Source organism: Bacillus rossius, chromosome 3 (genome assembly GCF_032445375.1).
Source record: "Bacillus rossius redtenbacheri isolate Brsri chromosome 3, Brsri_v3, whole genome shotgun sequence".
Taxonomy (NCBI): domain Eukaryota; kingdom Metazoa; phylum Arthropoda; class Insecta; order Phasmatodea; family Bacillidae; genus Bacillus; species Bacillus rossius.
Genome location: NC_086332.1, coordinates 23,652,509 through 23,674,686, shown reverse-complemented (window position 1 = coordinate 23,674,686; position 22,178 = coordinate 23,652,509). Strand labels below are relative to the sequence as shown.

Below are 22,178 nucleotides of genomic sequence, written 5' to 3'. Positions count from 1 at the left end.
ATTACCATGTCCAACATTTATTTCTGCAATATTTGATCATACTCTACTAATCAAAGTTAGTTGACACAAATTTTCACTTCCGTCAAGAGCAAGGTTCTGGTCTTTAAGCAGCACATATGCATGTTATATGATGGCTCATATAACTGAGACACACATGAAAAGGTACAGAATCAGTATACCTATCATATATCGGTGCAATGTATGGAACTCAAACCTATTGATGGAAAAAAAAAAAAAAAAAAAACGTTTTTTTTTTCTTTTCAGATTTATCTGTACAAATATTCAAGGAAAAAGACACGTAAACGTGTGCTGCCAAGACGGTAATTGCTTCAGGAATCTTAATACCATTGCCAAATGTAGCGTGCAAACCATCAGTGTTCTGGTTAAGAAACAAGTCCTAAGAAATGCAAATAACAATTAATTGCACATACAAAAAAAATACATGCTGCATTTAATATATGTGCAAAGTGTCTGATATACGTACCTCAATTTAAAAGAATGACTTTTGTTTTTGGTATATACCTTAAGCATTTAATCTATAGTAATGCATTTATTTCCTTACTTAACATACACATGTAATATATAAATGTAATTCAATGCCATCACAATACCCAACTTTTGTGAACCTAAAATATAAGGTGTTAAAACCAGTTACAAAATGATCATTCTAAGATTTTAGAAAATTATGAATTGCACTACTTCTTTAAGCTAGTACTACATGTTTTGTGGAAGTTCATAAAACACTTTCACATCATCATCTGCAAAATGATTTCTAAACACATATTCCACTTTAGAATGTCTTTTTGGGGCAACACATACCATTGTTTTATAATTATATACAATTTTTACTACACATTTAGTGCGCGAATACGATGTGAAAAACATATTTGGAACAACTTTTGAATTAGTTTAGACATCCTTAGGTCATGTCAAATAACTGTGGCCTAATTGAAGATGTCGCAAAAATATACAAATGTTTGGAGTTAAACGTGTTAAATAAATATGCTGAATTTTGGTCTCCAGAAATGGCAAAGTTATTATTCAAAACATACATTAGCCTTCCAGTAAGTATAGTCAGGGTAAACCTAAACCATTTTGTCTCTCAAAATGAAATCACGCCAATCTTAGACAGTTGCCACAGTCACAGTTTACAAGCATCGAAAGGAATAATCGGTAGCCCAAAATTAGTAGTTTATCAAAGCTCTGAAATGGTGCGATTATACTATAATTGGACTACAGAAATGCTACAGCATCAAATTTAATTGAAATGAGGTATTGGACATGACTCCAAGTGATTGGAAAACAATTATTTTATCAGCATTCGTTCAACATATGCAGAAAACAAAATTGATACACTGCTATATCAATTATACAAGAGCATTAGATGACGAAACGAGATCAATGTTGTTTCGTAGAAAACCAAACCAGTGTCATTATTTTTCGTGTCTTTATAACACACGGAGAACAGCATGAAAATGCATTTGCTCAGTTGTCTCACCACCTGACAAAATGCATATGAAAATTTTTGCTTACTACAGTTATCTTATTAAGATATTGTTACGATACGGTCAGCTGACCGCTCTTATTTCTGAGAAAACCCCGCAGTGACCCAGGTAATGCCTGTTCCTCCCCCTTGTCACTGGCTGGCAGAGCTTGAAGATGAAATGAAGCTCGTAATGAAAGAGGAAGTTCAGGTGAATAATATGTCCACAGTTTTAAGTCTTGCACCAATAGCCACGGTAGATGTTGGCCATGAAAATTTGGTGCTGGGAAGCCTCGCCTGTGATCTACTTCTATAGTCAATCTGCGGAACTTACAAATGTGCTCAAGCGTAAGAACATGCATGTTGCTTTACCATCTACAATGACGTTAAATAAATAAATAAATGTTAAACAGGTACCTGAATAGAAGGTATTGATCTTGGTGAGCTCCTTGTCACAGTAATGGAAGAACTGTTCATCGAACTTGGTGAAGTACCTCGTAAGAACCTCCGGTTCCACCAGTTCGGCAGATGGGGCCTGCTCCACGGCTGCATATAGCATTGCCTTCATCTCCTGCATATCCCAGCACCACCACAGTCCAGCAAGCCAAACCAAAAATATTATATGTTAATATACTCACTGGGAAGCTACTGTCAAAACTTTTAACTATACAGACGTCATGAACACCACCCGTAATTTTGACAATATGCAGGTTTACAAGACACGAGAAGTCACATTCACCCCATGCCAGTACATTAAATGAATTCAATATATTAAAATATATTGTTGTTATGATTTATGTTAAATTCTGATTAAGAATGATGATTAAATTTCATGGTTTTAGATGCATTTCAATGCTTTATGGTATACTAACTTACATTTTGGTGTTATATGGTGTTCTGACATCCTTTTCAGTGTAATTTCAGTATAATGATCTTGTCCCTATACATAACAGTTGAACTTATAGTCATTCAATCTGATTTGTTACAAGTGTAGATTATGATAAGCATTTACACATGCCCGGTGTTAGTATTAAGTAGAGTTAACTCTTACATTAACTCTCACTTAATACCAAGGTATTTGCTAACCTCATTAATATTTTTGGTTGATTATAAGCTCTTTTAAGTCTTACTATATTTGTAATTTGAGAACTTTATGTGTTAATACGAAAATGTGTATGTAGGCTAGATTGCACCGTATATTATTTTCTTTTGTTATATTGTGTTTGCACAATGATGTCAAGCAATAATCATCACAGCCCAAATTATTAAAGGAACAAAAATTATTTCTGCACTTAGTTTTGCAATTCTCATGCTAGTTTGGATTTTATTACATTAACACTTCATTTTTTTCTCTCATAATACACACTAACCAGTGGCGGATCCAGGATTTTGGTTTGGGAGGGGCTTGACCCAGCTGAGGCTAGGCTTTATCAAGGCAAACACTAAAACAATAGTGGACCCAGATGCTTTTGGAGGGGGCTTGAGCCCCTTAGCCCCCCCCCCTCTGGATCCGCTACTGACACTAACGCTACAGCAGCATTAATTGTTTGAAGGTTCAAACAACAAAAATAGTTAATGTGGTCAAGATCATGTGCTCATTGTAGTCAGGTCACTGTACTACTTGGTGATGTGTAAGTGCTTATAGCTGTGACTATCCATGTGTTAATACTACGTTGTTTGTGTCGGGGCCATTAAGGTCAAAAAAATTCTTAACATCATGTGGAAGCACCATGCTCGTCATCCTAGGACGTAGCCCTCAGCATGGGGGAAGTACAAGCCTTTTTAGGGGCTCTTGTCTTGCCATTGGCATCCCCTCCTTGTCCTTAATCGATGTGCCCGGGCCGGCAACCAAGCAAACCCAGCAGCAGTAGTGGCCTTACACTTTGTGGGGCCCTGGGCTATTTACTTTTATGGAGGCTCTCCCCCGAAAATTTTAAAATTTTACTCTTTTCAAACTACATTAATTATTAACCCAACCTGTAACTTAAATTTTGATGATGGTTTTTTTAATTGACTGAGTGATATGTTACACTCGCAATTGTGCAAGAAGTCCTCACTTTTAACTCACTGCCCCCCCCCCCCCCCCCCCAACCCTTCCCTTTTAGACTGCTCCTCGGATCCCTTGCATCTTTCACCCAAAGCATTCCTTCAAGCCCAATCCAATTCCTCCCTGTCTTCCCAATGAAAGGGTTCCTACCTCTTTCCATTCGCCTCCATTCCCTCTGGTTCTTCCACCTGTGATCCATCCATTCTTTATACCAACCTCAGTGTACCCTAGTTCCTAGCTGCCCCCACCTACCTCCTATTATCACCTTATAAAGTCTGACTAACCTTTCCACCCTCCTCCTCCCTTTTTCGTCAGATTATGCATTTCCCCCTCTTGCTCTTCCCTTCTCCTCCACAAACTCATCACCCACCTTACTGCTCTATGCTACTCCTCCAGCTCCCTTGCCTCAAGTCAGTAGGTAGGGGTCCCATATCCCATCCCTGGCCTGACCAATTCCTTCTTCCTGCGCCCTGTAGGGTCCTGCCAAGCAACCCCAGCACCCTCCTCCCCTTACTAACCACACGCTGAACTTTTTTACCGATCCCAGGTTACTTGGTATTACTTCTTGATAATTATCCTTAGATCTGTTTACTATGAAATTTCCGGTAGAATTGTCACTATACGAGGTAATAATATAATTTAAAAATATTTTATAATACGAAATCATGAATTTAAATAAGTTTTGACCCTCACATTAAGTTACAAGATAATAAAACAACACTTTTCCCATTAATGCTAGACAAATAAAATCAAAATCAAAAGCACCGGCGCGGAGCCCTGGGCGATCAACCGGCGGAGGAAAAACACACTTTTACCGGGTGGAAGCCCAATAGTCAAGTTCCTAATCTAAATACAAATTTAAATGTTCTACTTTGGATCTTACCTCGTAATTTATATATTGCTTTCTCCATTCTGGAGTAATATGCGCAGATAGATGTTCAGTAAACTTCATATTTCTAAATCTTCGGAGAATTCTTATTTGCCACACTATCTCGGGTTCATTTGTGGAGTTTTAAAAAGACAAGCATAATGTGTGTTTTGTCTATGGTGTGTTCTCAAATATCTTTACATGCACTTCTTGAGGCACTGTGTCGCTGAATACTTCCGCAGTGAGCGCTATAAACAGGGATAAGACATCGGTTTTCATTTTAAAAAATTAATATTCATTTTTTAGAGTTTTACATGCAGGTTTATGAGTTTTAAGTTTTATATGCAATAAAATAATAAATAAAAACTATTTACTTGTGGTTGTACTTGTTAGTTTTGCACACCACTGCTTGAAGCGCTACGCGCAGTCACAAATTGTTAATATTACAGTTGTTAATCAATTATTGTATATATACATCTTGTCATTATCATCTGTGTTGTTGTTTATTATTTATTAGTACGTTCGTTAAGACTTTTGTGGTTCAACACAATGTTCAGTGTTGAAATTAAGTAAAACATTACATCGCTTTTGTACACCTTTGTGTAGCGTTTGGTGGAGTCTTGTTGCAATGGAATTCATCGTAGCAAGCGTAGAAACCATAAAGTTTGACATAGAAATTGCTTTAGAACTACAACATGGTGCATTACCTCTACCTTTTTCTGGGATGGATAGTGAGTTACTGTTATTAATTTAGTTCGATCTATTGTTATTTTTTTTTATTTTCGGCTTAGGTGTCAAAAAAACCAAAGGTTTTTATTTCAATTATACTAAACATTGGGGTGGTTGTGATGAGACAGGAGTGTAAGATATGTAAGATTTTAATTACCTGCAAAAGTTTTACAGTTAAAGAGCTGTATGTGTAACAAATAATTTATTGATATTTTTACATGCCCGCGATACTATTGTGTACACTTGTATGGTCAGCTGGATGAATAAAAGAAAGCCATCTCGGGCTGTCTCTTAAGTTGGAATGGGTACTCACTCTCAAGGCTCTGGCATACTGACCTGATGGCCTACAGTGCTGACTTTCTGCAGATGGTGATTTGGCATCTGATTGGCTAAGCTGCCTGTCACATGACAGCAGGTTGGCAGGGCAGAGCTGAACTGATGGAATTAATGTTTATTTGGTTCGCTTGCTGGTCGGCTGCCTACACGCTTTTTGGCTGTTACATATGATGAAGTTTGCAGGCCCAGTAACAAACAAATCATTTATATTTATTTGTATTTGTTAGTGTTTATTTGTTTACCCCACCCATTCATTGTTAGTGCTCTCTTTTTTTTCTTCTCTGTGTGTGTGTGTTTGTGTGTGTGCACATGTTTGCATTTAGTTAGGTATTATGTTTACTGTTGCCTAGGTAGGGCCAAAAGCTTAATTTTTTAAACAAATATTCACAATAGGATTATGGACATCATCTGCCAACCATAACACTGTTCCAGATTAGACTCACAATATCCATTGTTACAGAATAGTGGTACCTCGGGTCTGCTAAAATGACGATTTTAGTACTGGTAATATTCTGTGCTTACACACAAAACTCATTGTACAAGCCAAGCAGAACATGTCCATAAATCCGCACTGCCTGCACTAGAGCCAAGAAATTTGCTTCTCAATTACATTTTTTTAAACCATCACATGTTAATGTTTGGCATTGTGCGTGTTTTCCAGAGTCCATCGCAGCGGTGTGCGAATTCTACCCGAAAGGTTCTTGCGTGAAAGGGTCGTCGTGCCCGTTCCGCCATGTGCGCGGGGACAGGACCATCGTGTGCAAGCACTGGCTGCGTGGCCTCTGCAAGAAGGGCGACCAGTGCGAGTTCCTGCACGAGTACGACATGACCAAGATGCCCGAGTGTTACTTCTACTCGCGCTTCAGTAAGTAGTGCCACCGGTGGCAGTTAACCGTATTTTAAATATTTAAAAGGGTTGGGAGGGGGGAACCCTCCTTGTACACCCGATGTAACTCACCAGCTCAAAGAAACAAGAGGGCCACAAGTGCCAGCGATGCCGTGCCGGGGGCGTGCGGACACAAGGATGGATGACTGTGTTGCAGACGCCTGCCACAACAAGGAATGCCCCTTCTTGCACATTGACCCGGAGAGCAAGATAAAAGACTGCCCGTGGTACGACAGAGGGTTCTGTCGACACGGCCCCAACTGCAGGCACCGACACGTGCGCAGGGTGCTGTGCATGAACTACGTGGCCGGATTCTGTCCGGAAGGCTCCGACTGCAAGTTCATGCAGTAAGTCGGCTTTTCCGTCTTCAGTTAAGAGTTTCGGTGTCCTCGTGGAGTCCAGGTTCAAGTTCACGGTGTCCTCAGCATTGAGTAATTAATGTGTGGCAAATCAGTAGTTTCTCTGGCCTCTTTGTTTTGAGTAGATGTGTCGTAAGTAACGCATTGGAAGGAGAGGTATGACTTGGCCTGGGAATGAATCATTGCAAGTAAAATTGTATTTTGTTTCGTTTAATGTATTTAAAAAATATAAATATATTTTAAAAAATAAAATAAAATTACGGATCCCTAGTCAGGGCTATATTTGTGTTAGGCGGAATTATGGGCGACGCTCGTGCTTTTTATGTTGTGCATAGAACAAATATGAGATTTGAACGGCATTCATAACATTATATGATGGGGAAATGAAGGTCAAATTAATCTGAAAACATATGTTTTAGCCATCTCCACTCTTCTGAAAATACAATTTATAAAATTAATATAGACACAGGATTACTCATCTCTGCCCTCAGAGTATTATTAAATGCTTTTCTAAAACAGACCTGGCTTGTATATCTTGAGCAGTTTTAAAACCGTGAGATATCTTCTGAAGCTCTTCACACCATATTTTTGCCCATGTACACAGCGGCCTTAAGGAATAGAGCCTAAAATAAATGCAACAATGTAAATTTTTTTTTAACACCATCAATTTAAGCCATAAGAGCAGAGGAGTATTCAGTTGGGTAGAATCAGTGACAGTTTGTTGAGTTGAAGCTGTGGTTCCAGTCCAATGCTGCCAGCAGACTAGGGTTCATCAGCATACTTTTATAAAATTTAAGTGGTCTTTACTTATTGTCAGCAGCAACCTTTTAGAGGTGGGCATTTTCAACAAAAGGAAATTGTGGAATAAATCAACCATGGCCAATGGAAAGTAACAATTGTCTGGGGTGATGTCAGGAACACTATGGGAAACCTTAATCAGGATGGTTGGATCATCATTTGAACGTGAGTTCTTCCAAATGTGAGTCCACAGTTTAACCATTTAGACACCGTGCTCGGTGTCAGGGTAGGGGAGTGTAGCTTAATAAGCAGGGATATTATTGTCTTGTCTTGGCAACAGTAATAATCAAAATGCTGAAGCTATCAAAGAACTCGGGAAAGGGAAAAGGGTTCATGCATGCAATACCTACATATCTCTTTTGCTTCTCACTTGAAAGGCAACTTAGGAGTCGTGAAAAAAAGCAAATGTTCCAGACGTTCAGCTTCAAACAGTGCCCCTCATTTAATGCAGGGCAAAGGAAAGAGCAGTATCGTGATGAGAATTGTGTGATCGTGTGTTGGCTCACTTGGTATTTCAATTGTTAATGGAGCAGGCGAGAAAGAACAGACAGACCGGTCAGCCTAGCTGCAGGCGTCAAAGGTATTCACTAATGTAGTAATGTTACAAGCTTCCAGCTTCTGCTGTTAGCTTTTTTTTTTTTTTTTTTTTTTACTAGGGGTACAAACTATACATAGTTTCTCCCATGTCAGACACTGTCTTGTCTATCTATATGTATTGGGGGTTTAAAACTTCAGGCTTTAGCAGAATCTGCCTAACAGGGATGATTTCAAACTGTATTTTAGATTGTGAAGACGTCAACATTTTTTTATCCTGCACTATTTAAATAAATAAAAAAAAAGTTCAGATTATTCTTGACATTAGGATATCTAGACATATCTTTAGGCTCTAATCTGGAAACCATTTGGTTTATGCCTTGGGAAAAAAGAAATGTTTAGACACTTTCATTTGTATCTTTAAATTAATATTAACTGTTTTGGTGTTTTAGTTTGATTATGCGGGTCATAGTGCAAGTTCAACCACCTACAGTTGCATTGGAATGTTAGCCCTCAAGGAATGTGCAGCAGTTATAAATGTTTTGCCATTTGTGGTATTTTTGAGGCAGTCTAGATTGTTTGCAGGCTACAGAATAAATATTTCGGATATAGTAGCCGAGTTAGAAGGTTTTTTTTTTTGTGCCAACAGTCCGAGGTTTGAGCTGCCGGCGACGGACGTCCAGCAGAAGGACGGCAAGAAGATGGTGACCATCACGTGCCACTACTGCCACGAGAGTGGGCACAAGGCACTGTACTGTAACAAGATGCCGCCCGAGCTGAGGGAGGCGCAGATGAAACAGGAAGACTTCCGGGTACAAAACATTTCACTTGCGTGTTCTCTGGGCTTAGGGTTTTTCAGGAGAAAGCCAAACCTCATAAATACAAACCTTAAGGGACTATTATTTGGTTTGTTTTAACCAAACTATTACAAAATTTAATCACCATTTTTTTTTAATTTTAATTTCTGAATCAAATTCAATATAATTTAAAAATATTTTTCTCATTAATACAATAATAACACACAAAAAAAATATATGCTCCAATCCAAGAACACTTGCACATAATTTCAAACAGCACCATATTTACTATTTTTAAGGGATTGTAAATAAAAAATTTAGGATGGCTACACGTGTGACTCAATAGGTATTTTGTACTATACTAAGTTACTTAAAAATATTTAAGACAAAAGAATAAACCAAAGGTTTTAAAATTACTTCCAAAAATACACATACCATCATTTTGGAAGAATATATAATATCCTAGCTTTCTTCCCCCCCCCCCCCCCCCTCCTCCAATAAAACTGAATCAAAGCAGTGGCAACAGAATTATTTTAGCTTACGCTTCACATTGTTTCTTTAAATTATTCGAATATTTGTACTATACAATCCTTTACTTATGCAATTTCTTACCTTTGGAACATACATAAACCATACTTTTGTATTTAACAAATTACTTATATGTAACTTTTATGTAATTTCTAGGGACTGTGAAAACACTTTATTAATGGGAATTTTTGTATTAACATGGTTGTTATTTAATTAAGGAGATGCATCTCCATAATGAAGGGACTGAAAAAAAGTTGAAATACATTGTAGAAAGGCTTGATTTGTGGTGGTGTCCAGTTTCAGATGCCGAACAAGAACTTTGTGTACGTGCCTAAAGGGGACGGAGGGGACGAGATATCCCCCAACAAACTGCCCCAGAAGCCCATCGAGGAGGTGACGTGCTACAAGTGCGGGTGCAAGGGCCACTATGCCAACAGGTGCCCCAAGGGACACCTGGCATTTCTCAGCCAGAGCCAGAATCCCCCTCCGGCCGGCGGCTACCGGCGGTAGTGCCATTCCGCCGTCCTCACCAACATGGGTCTGCAAAATAATGAGTGTTGCCAAAGTGGAGGTTCAAACTATCAACCGGAAAATCCCACAATATCCAACAAAAAAAACTTACGTAAAAAATGTTGGAAGATTTTAAGGTAGTTAGTTTCACTGAAATGAAAACTTATCTATTGACTCAATAAAATAATCTGGCTTTCAGCAAACAATTGAAGTGTTTTTATTATTTTATGAATGGTTGTGTTTGGTTTTCATTGCCAGCTAAAATTACTTAAAATAAATCTTCAAATGATGCTGAGTGATGTTTTTAATTATCTTTTTTTTGCTTTGTGTCGGTGCAATTTGGGTGTTTTAGTGTTTTTGTTTCATGTCATCTTATTACCATGCTAACTGAATACAATATCATCCTGATAAAAAGAAGCCAACTTTACTAATATTGATATTAACCTGGATTTTAAACTTTAGCATTGAATAAGTTTAAAACATGGAATCAATTAAAAATAATTGTATTGAAATTTTATGATAATAATCCTTAAAATATATGTTACTTTTTTAGTTAATGAAAAAGTGTTAAAATTTTCATTCAATATTCTTGTGTTCAGTGGTGTTCATAATTAATGTTTACAAAAATAATGTGTAGTGAATGCAATAGTTTTTCAAGTAATATACATACAAAATGAAGACGAAACAAAAATTTTTTGTTGTCTTTTTGTAAAATGATGGAAAACTAACAGCCAAAAAATTATAACTGTTATTGGTGTTTTAACTAGTATCATATTAGTGTTTCCGTAACTGTCTATCCATGGGTTGTACGAAATTCCGGATGTATGTATTACCTGCAAAAAAATTATTTCTTACGTATATACAGGATGAGTCTGAATTTGAATTTGAGCAACAAACTTCGGCTTCAGGTTCATCACGACAAAATAAGTTTAAAACATTTGTACCACTTACGGTCTAAAGTGCTTACCAAGTCTGATATACATCTTTATTGTAATTTGTAAATAATAGAGGAAGTATTTAAGATGGAACACAGTGTCTCTTGGGTTTCATTTTACTGAATGAAGTTCTACAACCGCCGGGAATTTTGTGAATAGAAAAACAATTTCAATGAAATAATTCTTGATAGTAACACGTCACATAAATATGTGCAAAATAAAGTAGTACTTTTGTCTTTTCTCTTAGAACGAGAGAGCTAACGCTCAAAAAGTCTACTAATTTTGGGAATTTGAAATATTCTCTTCTGCTTGCGAATTATATCAGGATTGTTCAACTAATGGATTATTTGGCCAAAGGACACATCTGAAATGTCACTTTCATCTTTTCTAAAGGTCTGTACTTTGGCATCACAAATCTTCAAAAAACTTAATTCGCAAATCATTCTCTTCATCAGTTTTATTAACCACAGCAGCATAACTGCTGTTAGCCACTGGTTCAAGCTTCAGCATAATCTTTCAGTGCTTCAGTTAGCATGTTTGGCATAACTTCAGATAAATGAAGATCATCTTCTAATTCAGTAAACACTTCATCCACAGTTCATCTGGGTTTTGGGTCATATTTAATATTGCCTATTTTGAAATTCTCACAAGCATTGCTGTTACAAAAGTAGCCGAGACCTCCCATCGTTAGAGTCTTACAGCTAGTTTGATCGAGAATAGAGTTTGAAAATACACTGTGACTTGATGCACATTCAAGGTAGTACCTTTGAATGTCTTCTGTTTTGTCACCTCCTTTTCAATTCTGTTGATCATTTACTGGATGACTTGACTGTCAATTGTATTGCTACATCATTCTTGGATAGATTGTACGAATTGTTCTATTAACATTAATATCACCACCAGCGTTTACAACAAAATCCGCCAACACCGTTTGGTGCACTTTTTCCATGCCCACTCTCTGTATAATTCCATATAAATGCATCTACACCTGGAATTTCTTCAGAGTTTAGTTGCCATTACAAAAAAACATTGTTTTGTTACGGTATTGCGTAACAGGGCCATTGCTCAAGAAGTGTACATGCCTAATGCCATTTGGAAGAGCTTTAAAGATTGGTTGTAGATGTGCCCAAATGGCAGCAGGTGAATGGACTATGTTCTTAGAGATTGTACAATACAATCGTATTTATGCTAGTTGATGAATCACTACTAGCTGACCTCGTGATCCACCTAAATGAAATGCTTGTATCTCTTCTTGTATACTTTGTGCAATAATTTTCGCTGAAATCCATGTAAGGACATCCTCATCTTGAATATTTATTTTTAAATTCTTCGTAGCATTAAACTGGTGAACGATGTTCCTTTCATGGGCAAAAATGTTTTCAAATCTTAATGCAATTTGTGTTATTAATTGACGTGGATGAATAAAAGATTTCTTCAAATACTTTGTCACTGATCTTGAATCTCTTGCCTCACAGCAATCCACATTTTGTATTTCATTACTTTTCTGTCATCAAACTCTTTATACCTAAGAGTCCTATTAGTGCACACCATAAAACTTCACGATACACATTCTACACTATACTGATTGCAACATAAGTCTTCCAGTAACTTTTGGTGATTATTGTAAGGTAATATTTTTGCCTCGTACAAAGTGTTCAACTTCATGTCCAGGTTACTGTGGACTATACGTACGCATGTATTACGATTTTGACCATCAAGTTTTATTTGTATAGATTGTCATAACCCAGGGACATAGTCTTTAGCCGGCTCCACTTGTCCAACAATGTGGTGGGCCCACGGTCATAATTTTGACCCACCACATATATTCCCTTGACAACACAAGAAACCTTACAGTACATCTGCCTTAAAGTTTTATGATATATGGTCTGGGACGGTAAACTTCTGCAAATGTTTAATTGAGCGTGTAAAACACTTTAAATATTTTAAGTATTAATGGTGTAATTTTTTATCTCTCACGAGAAGGAACCCCCGGCCAGAGTAGCAGTTCGCCATAGTCAAATAAACAAGTCGTCGTGAAATAACCACCAGACCAAACTCCACAAAATTTCAATGTTCTGTTCCTTAAGATACATGGCCTTTAACGGTTCAGTTTTTAACACTATTCGCTATACTAGATAATACACTGTGAAGCATTTAATAAAAATGAATGGGCAGTAAAGATCAAATACCAAATGTTTATTGAACATTTGAAGAGTGGGGGTGTGCATATATAGCAGTTTCCCCACAATTGTCTGTATGTTTAATGTTTTCATGTTTTCACGTGCTCTTGCACAACGAAGAATGTGAAACCACTCCTGACTAGCGCTGCTGTGCACACTGGTAAAATAAACTCGCCATTGTAAAGAATCTAACAAACCATGTAGTACAAAATTAGTACAATCTGTTTCTTAAGGTTAAGGGTCTCCAATGGTTGGAAAATAAACATTTTAGCCGTTGTAATACATTGGTAAAAATAACAACACATGTGTTTAAAGGTATATTAGATATGGCAGTCTATTTTTCGTCACAGAAGATTTTTTCCCTAAATTACTCTAGGTAGGGAATGTAAGCATATAAAATATACATATATGAATTAAAGTTAAATATGTAGTCATTCTTAATCAACAACACAAATAATTTGTACTGACAGCATAAAATGATATAAGACCATATATAACTTCTTAAAAGGATAAATTTAAATATTTATTAATAATTTGAATAGTGATGGGTCGAGTCACCCTATTTCAGCATCGAGTCGAGTTCGAGTTAAACAAAGAAATTTATCTTCGAGTCGAGCTCGAGTCGAACTCATAGAAATTTGTCTTCGAGTCGAACTCGAGCCGAACTCATGGAAATTTGTTGAGATGAGTCAAACTTAGCGAGGTTCAAGTGGCAGAATGATGAGCGAAATAAATATAAGTTAAATATTTCTCAATATAATATATGTAATTAAATATGAAAACTTTGAATTATTGAAGGTTTCCCTACACATTTTGATTTTTGTATTTTTTTTTAATCTTCATACTGACGCTTTAAGTGAAAATATCCAAGTGACGAATCAGACGTGAATTTGATGATGACTGAGTCTTGTATTTTTTGCAGCACTTGCATTTAGCTGTCTGATGATCACATTTTTCAAAAAATTCCCAAATCTCTGCTTTTGATTTCTATTCGTCACTTTTTGACGTCCCAGGCCGTACAAACATATCTATTCCACTAATACTAAACCGTTTATGATTAATACGACGCCGGCGAAGCAAACTCAAGTGTAAACATAAACTTCAGCAGCCTCAATTTTCCGTTCGGCCATGGAAAACTGGTTGGAGATTTCAATTATTGTTGATATCAATTGGACCACTTTTTGCAGAATGGAACCAACACACACAACATAAGAACTGAGATAATGATAGTCAAAGTGTATCTTCAATAAACAATTCAGAAGGATGTGTAGAATGTCAATATTCACTACTACAGCTCTTTTATTACTCCTGCAGCATCCCTCCAAATTTCAGTAAATAAAGTTTATTATTTAACACTTAAAATAGTTTTTTTGTTTATTGGTTCCTTTATGCAGAATAGAATAATATTGTTATTTAATTTGTTGGATGATCCAAGCTGCACTATTAGTGTTTCTGATTTTATAAATTAATAGTTTTTAATACACTTGATTAACAAAAATAAATACGACAGAAACTTTAAGTAAATACATTAGTAAACATTTTGTAGTTTTTTTAATACAAAATATATTTACATACAACTACTAATAAAATAAAAGTTTTTCCTTGATAAACCTGTTTTATAGTAACATTTTTTATTAAAATACTTACTACTAGATACTTCAAAACTATAAGTAGGTAGTTTGTTAGTAGTTTAAAACCCACAGCTATTTGCTACACTTCGTCAAAATGTGGTACTCCTTAGATGCCAGCGACATCATCTTTTACATGTACAGCTCCGAACAACGCTTTGTATAGAACTGTTTGTCATCACCAAGTATTACAATCATCACTGATTCTATTTAAAAATTTGGTTTTGTAGTCTGAAAAACAGTAACATCTGCTACACTATTCCACATCAAAATCTGGTGCTCCTGAGAAGCCATCAACATCATCTTCTACTTGTGCAGCTCCAAACAAGGCTTTGTAGAACTCTTTGGCATCACCAGGTATTAAATCCATTACCGATTCTATGTCACGAAGCTTTGGGATGGCTATTGGTTTACCATTTTCCCACAGAGGTATTAGTTTATCACGGAAACCGGTTAAAGGTCGGCCACTTTGACGTTTTTTGATATCAATTTCTGAATATTCACTTACAAAGTCTTTTCTCAGAAAAATAGAAAAAGGCTTGTTCTTCTCTAGCATTATTTCTCTGGTTTGTAACCAAGAAACCTTTTCTTTGTTCACATCTATCTTCCTATTGCTAACCATCTGTTCCAGCTGGGATGTTCCGATGAATTTTTTCATTTCAACCACTTCAAGAGGATTTCTTTTTCTGCATGTCTTCATTACTTCTTTGTAGTCCTCGGGAAGGTAAAGACGCTGCTGATGTTTGAGAGCAGTTTCAATATCAGAAAAGTCAGCATCGTTTGGTAAGAAACTGTGTCCTGATACAAGAAACCGTAAGTGAATTTTTGTCAACGAGGGATGAGATTCCAAAGCAGCTTTCAAAATGAGCGTCAATTTTATGTTTCGGTTTTGGCCACCACAGCTATCAGACCATAAAATAAGTGTCTTTGTGTCTTTCTCAATCTTATTTTCAATATGGTGGAGTAAACATGATCCAACTTCTTGTGCACCACGACCTGCCTGACCTTCAACCCAAACGTAGCACAAACCTTTGCTGTATTTTCCAGAATGAATGCCACAGTTATATAACCACAACTGTCTCTTGTAAAACATGACATTGGTAGGAATCCTGGGTAGTGGTAACGTTTTTTCCATGTCGAATGTCAAACATTCCATTGCAGGTTGGTCTTTTGCATCCTTCATGTTAGTCCTCATAAGTTTTTGAGCCTCTTCTGCAATATCAATGTGTTTGTCGTGATCCTGCTTTATTTTCAATGTCTCTTCTTCAGAATACGGAGTCTGCAATTTTGCTGCGTAGGTATCACGAATTGCATGTGTCTTTTTTCAATGCTTTAAATCTCAGATTGAAGCCATTTAGAAAGATGCGCCTATAAGTGGAATAACTAACAGGCTCAGAAACTTCAGTTTTGTAGGCTCCATACATATCTTGTAAGGTCATGCCTGGGGGAAGAAATTTAGCACCAGTTTGTTCCCGTCTGTAATGAGATTTATATTTTGGTATTTTGGAAATCTGTCTCACTACTTCTTGTTTCTTGCCATCCGATATCTTGTTCTTCCCACCTTGTGTGTGGCCTCTTTTGTCAGTAATGGAAGAAGTCCTTAACTTTTTTAGTGCGGTATTAACTCTTTTAGTTGAAATTCCAAGAGTAATGACAAATATATCCCTACATACATTTTCACTGCCAAATCTGTAACGTCTTGAAAAACATCTCTTTGCTTCATTTTTTCCTTGGCTTCTTTTCTTTGTATTTTCAGACACATGAGCAGCAATGAAATTGGTTTGTGCATCATAAGAACCAAGCTCCCAGTATTTTATATACTGTTCTTTTCGCACTTCTACTGAAAGTCTCTCATGACACATTTGTGAGCAATTGCATCGGTAATCTTTGAAAGATTTTACAACTTTTACACCTTTGTTGTTGTAATGTTCTTCATTTCTATTTCGTTTTGCTTTGTTTTCTTCTCTTGAAGTTTCATGCTTCCTCTTTCGCCCTCGCTTTGGCCGCGGATCACATCCTTTCTGCGGAGAGTCGGGTGGTTTAGGTGCGAAGTCTGAATCGGTATCAGCATTTTGGTGAACTAACATTTCCTCCTGGAACAAAAAATTTATTTATAAGAACTTAAGTTTCTGTTATGTACTGTCAGCTCGGTTGGTAAGGCTGAGAGTGTGGTGTTGTCTATGGTTCGTCAGTCAACAGTAGCATCATGGCTGATAGCTCGTCAGATAACCTGTGTAACATGTAATGTAACCAATGTATCGTGTAATGCAGACACAGTGCGTGTAACGGGTACATAAAAGTGGCGACGAGGAATTCCGGATCGGTTCGTGCGCGTGAAGTGGTGTGCGGGCGATGATGGCGGCGATTGGGGTTATGGGAGAGTTTGTGCCGAGTCGGGACACGTGGAAGAGTTACCGCGAAAGGGTGCAGTTTTATTTTATAGCTAATAAAATTGAAAACGACGAAGCAAAACGCGCTGTATTTTTCACTGTCTGCGGGGCGGAACTCTACAACTTAATTTCATCATTGTTAGCTCCACAGGCTACCGATGAGATACCCATCGCCGAGGTATTCAGCAAGCTGTCCGCACATTTCGAACCGAAACCCAGCGAGATTGTTGAGACATACAAATTTTTGAAACGTGACCAGCTAGCGGATGAAACGATAGCAGTCTATCTGGCGGAACTCCGGCGATTGAGCACGCATTGTAACTTCCCCAATTTGGAGAGGATGTTGAGAGACAGACTGGTGTGTGGTGTGCGGGATAGATCGGTTCAGCACGCGTTGCTGTCTAAGGATCCACTGAGCTTCAAAGATGCAGTGGATGTTGCTATGGCGGCTGAGGCAACAGGGAAGAACATATTGGACTTACGTGGAAAAGGTGACGAGATAAGTACAACGCGTGTTGACGAACATCCGGTGCATGCGGTGGCAGGCAGAAGCCATACCGGCAGACGTCCGGCTGGTATTCAGGCAAACATGGACACGGGAATACGTAAACAAATGATGGGCCCCCAGGAGAACAAACGGAAACAACAGTGTTGGCGATGTACAGGGAATCATGTTGCGGAAGAGTGTCGGCATGTGACAACTGTGTGCCGGTTTTGTTCCAAACAGGGCCACATAGAGAAAGCCTGTATTACAAAACAAAAACAAGGTAGGCCTGTTGGTGGGGCCCGACAGGGAAATGTGGGGAATAAGTCTAACTCTGGACTTACTCACATGTTGTCAGATACAGTAAGGGAGCAAGAGGGAGAACAAAATGAAGCAATGTACAGTTTGAATAACCTGCGTGCGTTGAAAAGTAAGGCACCCTTTGTCATGGATGTTGGGTTGGATGGCAACAAACACTGCATGGAAATAGATACAGGTGCAAGCTTTTCTGTTATTAGTGAGGAAACATACAAGGCCCTGTGGCCCGAACAGCCACCATTGGACATGTGTAACATCGCATTGCGTACGTGGTCCCAGGAACAGTTGCGAGTTAAGGGAGTTAAAACAGTCTTGGTAAAAACAAGGGGACGTGAGGCAGTACTGCTTCCGGTGTTAGTGGCGGCTGGGAAAGGGCCGAGTTTGATGGGGAGGAACTGGTTGGAGCCCCTTGGGATTTCTGTGGAGGGCGTTTTCATGGTAGAGAGTTGCAAGGAACCTAGTGTTGTGCAGAAGAGTCAATGGGTGGAGGAACTGGTAGCCAAGTATCCAAAGGTATTTGACAGCAGTTGTTTAGGACAGTACAAAGGTCCACCGGTATCCCTCGTGCTTAAAGAGGGAGCCACACCAGTATTTAGGAAATGCAGACCAGTGCCGTTTGCAATAAGGGACAAGGTAGGGGATGCAATCGACAAGCTGGTGATGCGAGGAGCTTACGAGGCAGTGCCGTATTCATCGTGGGCGACACCTGTCGTGCCTATTATGAAATCGGATGGGTCCATTCGCATATGTGCTGACTACAAGGGCACAATCAATCCAGCATGTAAGACAGAGTGTTATCCGTTGCCGACCATCAACGAAGCTCTGGCATCGCTGGCAGGGGGGAAATATTTCACGAAGCTGGACTTGGAGGATGCCTACATGCAGGTTGGAGTCGACGAGGGAACGGCAGATTTGTTGACTGTCAATACCATCAAGGGACTTTTCAAGGTCCGCCGATTACAGTTTGGAGTGAGCAGTGGCCCTGCCGTGTTCCAGAGGCTCATGGAAACACTCTTAGCAGGTATAGAAGGAGTGGTAGTGCTACTGGACGATGTGTTAATAGCGGACCCAAATGAAGAAGAGCACTGGACACGTGTAGCGGAGGTAGTGGCAAGGATAGACAAGGCTGGGTTACGGTTGAAGAAGTCCAAGTGTGTTTTTGCATCCGCAGTGGTGAATTTTCTAGGTTATAGGATAGATGCGGAAGGGATACATCCCACACACGACAAAGTGGAAGCAATCCGTAGGGTACCAGTGCCCCAAAACAAGAAGGACCTGCAGTCTTTTTTGGGCTTGCTCAATTTCTATGAGCGGTTCTTGAAAGATAAAGCTAGTGTGTTGGAGCCTCTACACCGACTGCTTGATGGAAACGCTGCCTGGAAATGGGAGACACAGCATGCAGCTGCATTTACCAAGGCCAAGGAATTGCTACAAACAGACTGTGTGCTGGTCCATTATGACACCACAAGACCTCTGGTGCTAACATGCGACGCCTCAGAGTATGGTGTGGGTGCAGTGTTGGCACACGTCATGGACGATGGTGAAGAGAGACCGGTGGCGTTTGGGTCGCGGACACTGCAAAAATGTGAGCGGAACTATGCGCAGATCGACAAGGAAGCCCTCGCAGTGATATTTGGGGTGACTAAATTTCATCAATATTTGGCAGGCCGATCATTTACAGTGGTGACGGACCACAAGCCACTATTACGACTTTTGGATCCCAAGCGCCCAACCCCGGACATACTGTCACCTCGCATGTTACGGTGGAGTCTGTTGCTGGGCATGTATGACTACACCATCATGCATAAGCCAGGGGTTCGGATTGGACATGCAGACTCCTTGAGCAGGTTGCCACAGCCGACATCACCTAGGGAAGTTCCGGCAGTGGCAGATATCCTGATGTTTGAAGCAATGCCGGACGCCCCCTTGGACGCCCAGTCCATGGCACGATGCGTGAGCGAGGATCCAGTGTTGAAGAGGGTGAAGCATTTTGTGTTGCATGGATGGCCACAAGAACTACCAAGTGAGGAGATTCGACCCTATTGGAACCGCCGGTTAGAACTGTCAGTCTACCGTGATTGTGTGCTGTGGGGAACTCGGGTGGTAGTGCGAAGTAGCCTCCTAGGAATGTTACATGCATCACATGATGGAATGGTGCGCTCAAAGGCCATAGCTCGAAGCTACATCTGGTGGCCAAAACTGGACGAAGACATTGAGGAGATTGTAAGCCATTGCCAGATATGTCAGGCTGAACGCAGGGCACCAGCAAAGACCCAGGTGCCATGGAGCACGCCCCAGAGACCATGGTCCCGTCTGCATGTTGATTTTGCAGGGCCCTTCCAAGGGAAAATATTTCTGGTTGTCATTGATGCCTTATCAAAATGGCCAGAGGTACGGTTGGTGCCGTCAATGTCATCTGCTGTAGTGGTGCAGGAGCTGAGGAGTATGTTTAGTAACCATGGTATTCCGGACGTTGTGGTGTCTGATAATGGGACTGCCTTTGCTTCAAGTGAAATGAAGACCTTTCTAGAGAAGAATGGAGTCATCTACAAGTATACGCCCCCATACCACCCAGCCAGTAATGGACAAGCCGAGCGAACGGTGCAAACTGTCAAGGACAAGTTGAAGAGGTTGAAAGCAGGCGACTGGAATACGAGATTACACAGACTGCTCTTTTCGTTGCGCACAACTCCCAGTACGGTCACGCAGAAGACGCCTGCCGAACTCTTGATGGGTCGGAAGCTGCAGACGGTTTTCGACAAGCTGCACCCGCGGTCGCTGTCGGGTGCGGGAAAAGGGTTAGTGGAGGACGGGTGTGGTGGAAAAATAAGACAGTTTAGTGAAAAGGACCCAGTGTTAATACGCAACTATGGAGCTGGACCCAAGTGGGTCCCTGGAGTGGTGGCACGTAAGGAGGGTCCAGTTACATACCAAGTTCAGGCTGGAGGTCACATGGCACGGAGACATGTTGATCAGATGGTGCGACGCAATATCGCTACACGACTCCAGGGGAGCTCGAGGTTACCGGTGGGAGGAGCATCTGGGACGCAGCCCCGAGAGCAGGAAGAATCGCTCCAGCAAGCTGTCCATCGGGGGATAGCAGAGCTTCAGCAGCAACCACAAAGGCCTCCAAGCAGTACAGCGACATAACCAGGATCATCTGGTACGAGGATGAGTGGCAGCGAGATGCCCCTCCAGCGAGCGACCGGTTCCCTAGTGTTGGGGGACTCCGAGCTACCATTTTTGGGGTTTCCTAGTGACTGCGGTTCGGCAGCTGCAGTCGATCATGTTCGTCCAGGGCAGCAAACATCTGAGGAGCTTGCTGGAACCTTGGAGTTCTCACTGCAGGAGACCCAGGGACAGCCCCAGGAGCTGAGTAACTTGCCAACGAGGGTGAGGGAGCGATCCACACGAGTCAAGAAAACACCAAGAAACTTGAGTGACTACGTTCTCCATTGTGTATAACAATATGTACAAGTGCTTAGGGTAAAAAATCACTTGGAGGGAAGGACTGTTATGTACTGTCAGCTCGGTTGGTAAGGCTGAGAGTGTGGTGTTGTCTATGGTTCGTCAGTCAACAGTAGCATCATGGCTGATAGCTCGTCAGATAACCTGTGTAACATGTAATGTAACCAATGTATCGTGTAATGCAGACACAGTGCGTGTAACGGGTACATAAAAGTTTCCAAGCACTTTTTGAGTTTGTTGCATGAATAAAATTGTATTTACACTAACCTCACTAATATTTTCTTCTCCCTGAAGAATATCATGGCTTGTAGATGCTACAATGTTTGCATTTTTTCTGGTTACTTCTAAACTAGTTTCATCAGCAGGCAAAAGTTGTACACTCTCGATGGGATCAGTATCCTAAAATAGTTAAATTGTTATTATTAAAATGTGTACTTATATTATTTTTAAACAAATAGGCCAAGAATAATATTAATAATAAATTTAAGGTACTAACGTGTATTTCAAAGCCAGTCCCATTTATCTCTGTAGTTAGGTTTCCAGCCAGGGATGTGTTTGTGAAGTTAGCAGTAATGAACTCTATTTCAACTCCTGGTACTGGCAACAGTACTGAATCAAAGTCATTTTGCCAGAGAGTTACTACTGGAAGTCCAGTACATTCAGGGTCCTGAAATAATAACATATAATTGAATTTAAAAATCTTTATTTCCAACCAATAACTTATATCAATATTAAATATAATATATGTTGCACACACCTGTACATTATTATCTCTTCTATTTCCCTCTTCTTCTTGGAGTATTATATCAATGTTGCTTTCAGTTGTTGGATTGCTAACAGGATTATCCAACAACATTTTATTTCCAGGCCAAACATCACATGTTTTATTATCCTTGGAAG

The 22,178-nt window shown here is 39.6% G+C and overlaps 2 protein-coding genes across 3 annotated transcripts in view; one reads left to right on the top strand and one right to left on the bottom strand.

The window, feature by feature from the left end:
- LOC134530358 (solute carrier family 53 member 1-like) overlaps positions 1–4,599 on the bottom strand; it is a 35,249-nt gene extending 30,650 nt beyond the window's left edge. Inside the window, exons 1-2 of the mRNA XM_063365114.1 lie at positions 4,414–4,599; positions 1,901–2,054 (exon numbers count right to left, since the gene is read on the bottom strand). Coding sequence (XP_063221184.1) covers positions 1,901–2,054; positions 4,414–4,482 — 223 coding nt within the window. The 5' untranslated portion in view covers positions 4,483–4,599. The remainder of the gene's footprint in view (positions 1–1,900; positions 2,055–4,413) is intronic.
- A 105-nt stretch (positions 4,600–4,704) lies between these two features.
- LOC134530356 (cleavage and polyadenylation specificity factor subunit 4) lies at positions 4,705–12,249 on the top strand. 2 transcript variants are annotated; one of them, XM_063365112.1, is made up of 5 exons: positions 4,705–5,129; positions 6,125–6,328; positions 6,507–6,696; positions 8,690–8,852; positions 9,663–12,249. In XM_063365112.1, the coding sequence occupies exons 1-5, from the start codon at positions 5,027–5,029 to the stop codon at positions 9,873–9,875; spliced, it is 873 nt and encodes a 290-aa protein (XP_063221182.1). In that variant the 5' UTR covers positions 4,705–5,026; the 3' UTR covers positions 9,876–12,249. The 2 variants fall into 2 exon arrangements, with proteins under 2 accessions (XP_063221182.1, XP_063221183.1); XM_063365113.1 differs by having other exon boundaries at positions 4,836–5,129; positions 9,669–12,249.
- Positions 12,250–22,178: the final 9,929 nt, after the last annotated feature.

What these genes read in the sequence shown, in the direction of transcription:
- LOC134530356 (XM_063365112.1), top strand. Translation starts at nt 5,027, where the DNA reads ATGGAATTCATCGTAGCAAGCGTAGAAACCATAAAGTTTGACATAGAA. An exon ending in ACCTTTTTCTGGGATGGATA is followed by an intron (nt 5,130 to 6,124) that starts GTGAGTTACTGT and finishes CGTGTTTTCCAG; the next exon opens with AGTCCATCGCAGCGGTGTGC. An exon ending in TGAAACAGGAAGACTTCCGG is followed by an intron (nt 8,853 to 9,662) that starts GTACAAAACATT and finishes GGTGGTGTCCAG; the next exon opens with TTTCAGATGCCGAACAAGAA.